We start from the raw sequence: 10,166 nt of genomic DNA, 5'->3' as shown, positions 1-10,166 counted from the left end.
TGCCTCGCCCGGGAAGAGCACAATGATGGTGCCAACTTGGGCCAGTGAAGCAACGTCCTCCACAACTAGACTGAAGAACCAAAGGACAGCAACTTATCTGTTCCCCTTCCCCCAATTCCCAATTAAAAAAAAAAAAATCTTAAAAAAGAAAAGAAAAACACCACCAATGCTCATATCTTTGAGGCGGATACAATGTTCTTTAAAGTAAATGTATTAAACCGTGGGAAAAAAAAGTTGGGTTGAAAATCTAAATAAACATTTTACCAAAAATCTGAAACTAAACTCTGTCTTTTGGCTCTACTCTGTCCTTTATTCACAGTCCTTTCCTGCCCAAACTCAGGTTGCTAAGAAGGCAGCAGGCTTACTGTGAAAGTGGTAAAACCAAACACAATGCATTATACCAAATGTATCATCTATCTACTCTGCCCTGAGAATCAAAATGCAAATCACTGTCTTTCTGTTTCATATTGACCTTAACTCCAAAGAAAATAAGCTTGGGTAGACGTTTAAAAAAAGCAAAAAGGCTTTCTGGTAAGAATTTCAGTAATTTTCAGGCAGGTTGGCACGTATGACAGATAAACTTGAAATTCTGGATACACTGAAGCCAAATTTCAACGGCATGAGCACTAGTCTGTCTTGGTTGAGGGCGACCCGGCTCAAGCACTGACGGTCTCATCTGGCTGTGGACACAGCCACGTGGTGAGGTTGATTTTCTCAAGGCGTTTCATAAAAATGACTAAGGAAAAAGCAATCAAATCTTAGTAGTTAAAATTCCTCTCAAGAATGAGTTCCTAACTTTATGGCTGATAATCCCATTTAGAAGTTTCTTAAAAATCTTTTTTCAGTTATTTTTATACTTTAAGAGATAATCTCTGTAAGAAAATTTTGGAGTTCAAATTGGATTCAGTGCTGAAGATGATTTTCAGAGAACTTCTCTGGAGAATTTTCATGTAAGGTGTTTTGGAATAAGTAATCCTTTCTTTCAGTCTTCTCTCAAAAGACGTCACATCAAGGAGGAGGGCAAAGTGGTGCCCCTTGGGGACGAGCACGGATCTTTTAGTCTAGTCACGTACCTTTAAGTGAGGAGACTAGGTTTTTGTCATAATTTTGGGAAGTGATTTGGCAATATTGGGAGATACTAAACAATGCTTTTAAAGGATATTTTAAACATATAAAATGTTAATTTTATTGTGATTCCTAACCCTTCATTGACACTATTTCAAGTTCTTTCAAGGGCCATGGTAACATTCTCTATAAGATTCTGAAGTAACAAGTAATTTCAAGTTAATAAATGTCATATGCCACTTTTTAAAGCAAAGAGGCAACTACTGGAAAAGGAAATACATGATGATCTGTCCTAAGCTCCTCAACATTCGGTATTTGAGACAAATATTTACTGAATACTTTGATCCACAGGTTTTCTAACATACCATATGCTTTTTTACCAACACAAAACGTCAAACTTACAACTTTTAGTTTTCTGATGGTTTCTGTCTGGTCTTCTATGATTTTGCACTTAATTTTTAATGCATCGTTGTCACGCTCGTTGGCCTTTCGCAGACATTCGTTCTCTTTACGTAAATTTTCAATTTCAGCCTCTAGTTTACCACGATTTTTGGCTAGACAAGATCCTAAGAAACAAAAATCACCAGTCACAAACTTAAAAAGAGCATGAGGCATCCGTATTTGAAGAACATCTGATTTACAATGTGTGATACAATACAAAAAAAGACAAAAACTGAATAAAAAAACGTAATACAGAGCAGCACAACATGAAGAGGAAAGGGGAAGACACAGAAGAGACTGCTAAACCCCTGTGGGCTGTTTGAAAACCTAAAACCACAAACCAAGAACAAGTAACCTGACACGTACTGCGTCATTGGTCAGATTACGGAATTCAAACAGGGCCATACAAAACGCTGCTACGTGGAAGGACACATGAGCAATGCTCCCTGACTGGCACCTAGCTGTTCACAGCTTGTACAGTGTCGGTCAAGGCCCAACAGTGTTCACCTTACTTTACAGTGATGGGAAGGGAAAGACACTGATGCAATTTACCGAAACCTAAAGTGGTTTTCACCCACACGCCATTTCACATTTCTCCATGATGCACAACCAGATCGATGCTACCAATATTTTTAGGAAAAATCCTGAAGGCTGCATACTGTACAAATAACCTAAAATCACTGCATAAGAAAGAATTAGTTTCAACAGCTCCTTCAGTTGTAGCTATGTAAAGGAATACCTGTTCAGAAGTAACCCAATTTTGCTGGGAAAAACTGACGACCAAGAATCAGACCTGTAACTTCACAGCTGATGTAACACTGCTTCCCGTTTCCCAAGAGGCATTTCGCTCCCGCGTGGCACACATGCCACCGGCGTGCGGGCACGTAAGCCCCTCCTTTTCTCTGCAGTATACGGATTTGCTGGTTTAGAATAATGGGCTACTTTCCCCTTGAAGAGTTGAGCATTTTACCCTGTTGTGCCAGCTCATGTCCCCATACTTTTCGTTCTGTCCTTAAACCGTAAATGAGTGATTCCTTGGCCGACAGCTCGGATATAAGCTGGACTTTTTCATGCTTGAGCAGCTCTATCTGAATGCTCTTCTGCTTGTCGTCTTCAATCAGAATTTCAAGGGTGTTCATTTGATTCTGTATACTCCCGAAAAACATTGAAAAAAGTGCAAAGTAATTATTATATTCAGTGCTTCTTTATTGTCTACGTTTTGTATTTTATACTGAAAAAAATGTTCTTTAAGCAAATACAAAGTAAATGCTGCTCAACTGTACATCAGGAAACTTTAACTAAACGTAGGTCAGGAAATAAAAAGTCACATTGGAAGAGGCTACTCCTTCAAACACAGAATTTTATTGTGATATCCTACAACAGCAACTGCACGTGTAATGCTCAAAATTTCTCACAAGCATTTAGATCAGTGGTCTAAAGGTCATTTGCTGGAAGCACGTTCTCTTGGGCACTATATCACTGGTGTTTAAAACTGAGACAGCAGCGATAAAGAAATGAACTGAAAAGGTACTACAGGCAGGTCCTGCTAAAAGACCAGCAGTACCACAAATTCACTGTCAGCAGTTCGCATGCTATTCCCTTCAGCTATTTGAGTATTGCTGTCAAATATTTGCTTTATCACTGTGCAAATGCCACCTATATTTACTTAGTATGTTTCTTAAAATTAATTCGTTTACTTTATTTAAATACTATTTTAGTGAAAGTAACACAACCTGGAAAATCATGGTTTAATCTCTTAGTAATACTACTTTTCTCATACACATCAAATACCAAGGGTGCCAAAAAACGTGCACACACGTTTTAAGGAAGGAAAACTATATTAAAATTGTAATACTCAGTATGTACCACTAACAAAAGATGAATACAAGTCACGTTTGACTTCAGCAATTACAAGAGGTGCCCAAAGTGGTTCCCATCAGCGCCCAGACACTTCTGATTACGGTGAACCACTGCTTGAGCAACGTTGATCCAAGTGTCCACTTGTATACATTTTTTTGGCAGCCCTGGTATTGAACTAGTTTTATTTAAAAGTTCATCACTGCGTATTTCCTAAAATCATTACAATGCACTTGAGAAAATGAGGTAAGAAATTAAAAAAAACCAAAACAATGTGACAACGTCTTACCTGTAAATTTGCGGCTGTTTCCTGTTTCAATTTGGAGACTTCCGCCAGCTTTGTTTTTTGTTCCTTCACCATACAGGACAGATCTTTAATTAAAGAGGAAGATTCGTTTTCTTTTCGTTGAGCCCAAACGAGAGCGTGCTTGCTCTTTGCCAACTCAGTGGCAATATTTTCAAAACCTTCTTTAACCTATATTTCAAAAATGCATTATAAATAGCAGTCCTCCAAACATTAGAAAACATTTCTGGAAACAGCTTACTTCTTTCATTTTTAGTGTCACAGAGACTCAAGATGCCCAGATGCAAAAGACTCAAATGCCCAGAGAACTGGTTTTGCACGCCAGGCCATACAGTCTAGGTTGCAATTCCCCAGGCCTGCTGTGGTGACAAAGGCCACCACCGACAGTCTATACAGCGAGCACGGTGGTGGTGACTACACTTTCCACAGAAGGGGCTGGGTCTGCGGCTCCCCGCCGATGGCAAGGGCTGCACCCGCCTTCCAAACCTGTTCTGGCGCCGTTACCTGGCCGCCTCGCTTTGCAGCAGCACGGATAGTAGCTACTCTTTATAGTACTACTATCAGGGAAGAAACCAAGGCTCTGAGAACTTAAGTCATCTGCTTAAAACCGTACAGCCAACATGTCACAGCGCTAGAATTCTAAATGCACTCCTCTCATCACTCCACACCTTGCTGGTTGTGTTTTTCAGTGAACAGCTAGAGGCCAATTCTTACATCTTTAAATCTCCTGGCTTCCACAGTTAACGCAATTCGAAATTCGTTTTCTAAGTCCAGGTACTGCTGGTTCAATGTGTCGATTTTTTCCTGGTACTGTTTTATCTCTTGCTCGTGCTTCGTCTCTTCCTTCGCTACCTCTTTGGCTAAGGCTTCCTGGAACTCAGCATCACTAAAAAACTCTCTTGTTTCAAGTTCTTTCCTGGAATGACAAACAAATAAAAATCACAGGACGCTGTTCACCTGGAAGGAAAAACTTTAAAGGTCTTTAAATAGTCATTAGTCTATACTCCCTTATGTTAATTTCAGATGGGAAGGGGGGTTATCACTTTGTGAGGGGTGTAAATATCTAACCATTACATTGTTTTGTACACCTGAAATAAAAATAAAAAAAAGGAAAAAAACTTGAAAATTTTTCAGATGCGCTCCTCACTTTCAATTACAGAAACTGGGTGCCGGACAGAGAGACAGCATGAGTTTGCTGGACTGTGTGGCCAGTGGGGGCGGGTGAGAGGGCTGAGCCGTCTCCTGGCTTCACTGGCGGCTCAGGATCATTCCAGGCCCTGGTCCACCTGCAGGCTCTGCCTCACCTCACCTTCTACTCCGGCTGAGCCTTTGACGCACAGCTAACAGTCTGACGGGTACTGGTGGTTGGTTAATAGAAAAAAAACCAGTTAAAGTATGAAATTATTCACCCATCTTTTCATAGAGGGCCAGATTTTTATTTAAATGTGAGCTCACTCCTTAGAGTTTCCACTATTTTTCTTGAATAAATCAAGCCCATAATACAAACTCCATTATTTCCACTTTTTGGTCTCTTTAAACTAGAACAAAAAGTTAAATGGTATCTATCTGTACAGGACACTACACACAAAATTTTAGATTTTTGTGATTATTTTCCCTCCGTTTTTGATAGCTGTACCGCCCACACATGTGCTGACAACTTTCCCCAGGGCATCAACCTTTCATTTATACCTCACCAATGTGGTTTATGTAAGGACCACCTGGCAGGGCACTGGGGAGGCCAGCGGCCGAGGGGCGCCGCAGAGCCGCCGACTCCCGCACGGACCACGCCTGGCCCGCCGCCCTGTGGAAATGAACCGGAGTGGGACGCGGCCACACCCGCTGGCGTGCGTGCTGCCTATGGCTCCTTCCGCACCCCCAACCCCTAAGCCACAATCCGGGGTGGCCTGCGAGGCCTCAACTCCGTGCTGTCTGGCCCTTCCCATCGGCACCTGCTTCAGAGGCATGAAGAACACCCACTGGCTGGTTTAACTAACAGTTTTCTGTGTATTACGATGGCTTTGGAGAAATGCAAAGCGAGCTTGGCTGTTGTAAGCAGACCCGTCAGCAAAGTCACTGCTTGTTTTCAAGCTGCCAGTCCTGCCGGCAGGCCGGCTGCAGTGCCCACAGCTGCTGCTCCTGTGGCTGGCGCTGCCAGGCTCACGCTCAGCCACCCGCGGGACTTTTCCTTCGAGTGGGGCGTGGGGAGGAGCTGAGAAGCGTGCTTTTCCTATTGTTCAGTGTCCCTTTTCCGGTATGTTCTCTCCTACCTGTGTTCCTGTTCTTTCAGGGCCAGCAGTTCATGAAGCTGCTGCACCTGCTCCTTCTCCTGCTGAAGCGAGGTCCTGAGCAAGTTTATTTCGCTGTCAGCAGCTGCAGCTTTCAGCTCCACCTCTTGGATTAGCCGCATCTGAGTAAGGACAGACAGACACCTACAGTATTTAGGTGATCATCTCGCCTGCCCGTCTCAAGACCAGCTCCCCAGAAAGTGCCTTCTAAGGAACAGAACCTAGTGACTAGGCTGATTTTCAAGTCCGCCATGTCCCATAAAGCACAGCCGGAAGCATCACACCCCAGCAAGCCCTGCTGCTTCCTGGCATCACAGGCTTTAGTAACTGCCACTCGGGAAGCGTGAAAATGAAAGGCCTTCAAACCTGGCTCTCAGAACACACGCCTACCACCGAGCCCTCATACGCCTGCTGGAACTGCCAGCGGCCTCAATGCAGACATAATCCCATGGCTTCCGTCGGTGTACACGTAAGCGCGTGTGTGCGGACAGCCTGGCACCTCTGCGCTTCCTGCAGCCGACGCCGTGGGGCTCGGACAGAAGCTGAGTGCTGGCTCCCGGGACTGACAGAGGAAGACACACCTGGGCCGCCTGCTGCTGTGCCTTCTGCCTCTCCATTTTCTCCAGGGATCTCTCCAGGGTTCTTAGGTGTCTGATGTGGTCCTCCTGTTGCTCTCTTGCTTTAATTAATTCAATAGTGAGTTTTTTAATTTCATTTTGAAGTTTGTGAACCATAATTTCGAGTTGAACTTTGGAATTTCTCTCCTTAAAAATGATTTCCTTTAGCCTAAAGCAGAAATCAAATTCGGCTTTTAAATGTATTTCGCATGCAAAAGGATAAGAGTTGTAGTCAACATCACAGGCTACAGTAGAGAGGAAGATTTAAGTATGTTTCAAACTCTCATTAGATTAAAAAATGGCTGAAAACCAGAATGTCATGTTTCTCTCCCACCCCTGAAACTGACGTGCACAAGAGGGAAGACACGCTACCTAATGAAGCAACTTCGTCTTGCGTGCGCTTCCCTGCGTCACAGCCCACCTGACTGCGCTCCTCCCTGCTTCTGGCATTGTGCTGCGTGTGGGCGAGAAGCCAGCAGGGCGAGCAAGCACAGCCTATGCCTTCCAGGGGCTCGGGCCCTCTTCTCTGACACTTATTCATCTGTCCGACACCTGCCAGCTTCAGGGTCTCCATACATGTAGCCTAAATTCCTTGATTATTTAACAAGCTGATGACTCATGAAATCTTTAGATAATGAGTTCCGGTGGAGCTGAAACCACACACTGAGCGCACCTTAGCTAGTTTAGGCAGAGGTGCTCCAGCTCCACGCTGTGTCTTGGCGCCACGCGGTGGCCACAGGCCTGCAGCCCCCTCCCTCACCTGTCTGTGGCCAGCAGGGCCAGGCACTGGCTGTCTTTCTTTTCATACACTTGTTTACGCAGCTCGTCAATATAGTCCAAAAGCTTCTTTTCAGCTTGTTCAGCTTTCCATCTCTTCTCTCTCTCCTGGTCTAGCTGTTCAACAAGTATCTGGAAGAAAACAATAGTGTTACGTGAACTTGAAAAAGTTACCTTGCCTCTCGCTACCTCAATTTTCTCATTTATCATATGGGAATAACAGCATCTTATTCAAAGGGCTGTGGGGAGAATTAAACAAAGTAATGGAGGTATACAGAACAGTGCCTGGCCCACAGGACTACTCAGCAAATGTCAGCCGCTATTATTGTCATAACGATAATTACTATTATTTTTCTCCATGGTAAAGCCTTTATACTTGAGAACAAAAGGAAACTAACAGCATAATAGGTGTGAACCAGTTTAAAAAGCAGTTATATTATTGGAACAGCAGTGCACAGCACAACCGAAACCAGCGCTTCACAAGTGAAACAAGGGTACGTTAATAAATCAGTGTGCTACAATTCTGAACAACACGGGAATGACTAAGGCAAACAGTGAAGCCCTTCTAAATTCTCAAATGCCTCTTCGTCTGGAGCCCATAGGTCCAAAATTGGGTTTCAGGAGAGTCCACGAAAACCCTGACATTACAACATCCTGTGAGTGTGTATGTGAGTACACTTCTCTGAGAAGACTCAGAGAGTTCCTTAGTTATAGGGTCTGAGGCCCAAATTAGGAACCACTGCTTTAAGACATAAGAATTTGAAAATGTAGGTCTGTTTCCTCCTCCACAAGGATTTAACATGATTTCACTGAAATCTGATCTTAAATAAATGTGTAATTCCCATTCTTTTAAAAATCACAAAAATAGTAACATCACATAAAATCTGGAAAGTAAAAACCGACCAATCTCATCACTCCAATAAAAATACACGCAAATATGTTTTGCTCGTAAAAAGGTGCACTGTTTTTCTGGGACTCACTCTGAACTTAAGAGCTACGCTATTCCCATTCATTGTTTCTCACTCGCGTCGGTCCTACCCGGTAAGTGTTGTCTTCCAAGCTGCTGTTGTCTACTTTGATTAGCTCCGTCTTTGGCCCTTCTGATTCTTCTGATATATTACAGTTCGCCAAAGATGACCTTACATATAAGTCTTTGAAGAAAGGTTGTTTCATTTTACGAGTACAGCTGCAAAGAATAAACACAGGAAATAACCGAGAGAAATGTACAGTGTTTGTGTTTTTCACAACTTAGATACTCAGTCTGTCAGAGACAGGGAACCTACTGTGTCTGTTTCTATAAATGTACTGACCAAGGCTGAGCTGACAAGGCTGGAAAGGCTGACATCAGAAAAGTAAAGAGATCCCCACGAGACAGCTTTAAGAGGACGCCAGCGGCACCATGTGTGGGCCTCACCTGAGTGTGTAAAACTGAAACAAGTACCTTATGAAAGGGTGGCTGTTCTTACTGTGGTGCTTAATAGTCTGAATAGTTTTGGAATAATAGGGGATTCTGGACCTCCGAGGAATTTTTCTATTACACTCTTTTCTGTTTCCCCAGTCACTTTCAGAAGTCACATCTGTGTCTCTTTTCGGCCTGAGGTCTTTCTCGGGAACATTATCTATTAAAGAACTAGAAGTCTAGAACAAAAAAACCAACAAAGCTTGTCAAAAGTTAGATTCAGTATAAAAGATTAAAATTTGAAATTTTGTAAACTACTATGACGTTTTACAAGAGAATAAGGGTTTATAAACTAGGTATGTTTGGAATTAAACGGTAAGTAAGCTCCTGCGTGGTTGACTCAGATAACAAGTATAAACTGTGTCAAAAATACAAATAAAAACAACAAACAAAATGTATTTGGGGGCCCTAGAAAATGAACAAAAGCAGGCTAATTCTAGAGAGGACTTGACACTTGAAAAAATAACCAAAATAGGGTGTTGACGGCTTTTAACGTGAAAGCGTATCACAAGGAGCACGATGTAAGGAGGTTTACAATTCAGGCAGAGAAACGAGGCTCTGGGACCTGGAGAGTCAGAGGGCAGAGCAGAAGGCAAGGGGCCGAGAGCGGCAGAAGGAACAGACTGCTGGCCAAGGGACAAAGTGGCAGTGTAAGTCAAAGCAAGTGAACTGCTTGCTACAGAAAACATCAACACTCCTTGGAGGCCTGCAACAGCATCTCAAGTCTCCATCACCTAACACTCACAATGTCCAGCATAAAACCCAAAATACTCCCCATCGAAAGAGCCGGGGAATGTGAGCTGCTCTCAAGAGAAAAGGCAATTGGTGGAGACCTAACCTAAGGACCCAAATGTTCAAGTAAGCAGACCAGGACTTTAAATTAGTGATCACAGCCGTGCTCAGTGATAGAGAAACATGCTTGTCATGAATAAAGACACAGGAAAATTCAGCAGAGAAACAGAAATTATTTTTAAAAGAGGAAATTTTACAACTGAAAAATATGATGTCTGAATTAAAAATTGACTAGCTAGGCTTAACAGAAGAATGGGGTGATAAAAAAAGAATAAGTGAACTTGAAGACAGGTTAGTGGAAATTATTCAATTTGAAGAATAGAGATAAAAAGCTGATAAATGCAGAGCGTCTCAGGAAATTAACTGTGGGACAATGTCAAAAGGTCTGAGTGGACTCTGAAAGCAGGCAGAGAAGAGAGAATGGAAGAAAAAATTTGAGAAGTGATGTCCAAATTATCCCCAAATGGGTAAAGAACATAAACTTATGGATTTAAAATGCTCAGAGAAAACTTAAGCAGGATAAATATGAAGAAAACCATCTTTCCCACAATGTAACCAAGCTGCTGAAA

The 10,166-nt window shown here is 42.7% G+C and overlaps 1 protein-coding gene across 4 annotated transcripts in view; it reads right to left on the bottom strand.

Moving 5' to 3' along the window:
• LRRCC1 (leucine rich repeat and coiled-coil centrosomal protein 1) overlaps nucleotides 1-10,166 on the bottom strand; it is a 29,808-nt gene that overhangs the window by 5,896 nt on the left and 13,746 nt on the right. For 3 of the 4 annotated variants that reach the window (XM_019651660.1, XM_019651661.1, XM_019651663.1), the window contains exons 3-11: nucleotides 8,788-8,984; nucleotides 8,385-8,532; nucleotides 7,330-7,478; nucleotides 6,534-6,738; nucleotides 5,935-6,074; nucleotides 4,382-4,583; nucleotides 3,653-3,838; nucleotides 2,477-2,651; nucleotides 1,468-1,631 (exon numbers count right to left, since the gene is read on the bottom strand). In XM_019651660.1, the coding sequence (XP_019507205.1) occupies nucleotides 1,468-1,631; nucleotides 2,477-2,651; nucleotides 3,653-3,838; nucleotides 4,382-4,583; nucleotides 5,935-6,074; nucleotides 6,534-6,738; nucleotides 7,330-7,478; nucleotides 8,385-8,532; nucleotides 8,788-8,984 (1,566 nt within the window). The remainder of the gene's footprint in view (nucleotides 1-1,467; nucleotides 1,632-2,476; nucleotides 2,652-3,652; nucleotides 3,839-4,381; nucleotides 4,584-5,934; nucleotides 6,075-6,533; nucleotides 6,739-7,329; nucleotides 7,479-8,384; nucleotides 8,533-8,787; nucleotides 8,985-10,166) is intronic. The other variant, XM_019651662.1, reaches the window with a different exon arrangement.

The sequence above is a fragment of the Hipposideros armiger genome, unplaced genomic scaffold (assembly GCF_001890085.2).
Source record: "Hipposideros armiger isolate ML-2016 unplaced genomic scaffold, ASM189008v1 scaffold_163, whole genome shotgun sequence".
NCBI classification, from domain to species: domain Eukaryota; kingdom Metazoa; phylum Chordata; class Mammalia; order Chiroptera; family Hipposideridae; genus Hipposideros; species Hipposideros armiger.
This window is presented reverse-complemented; position numbering and strand designations above follow the sequence as displayed.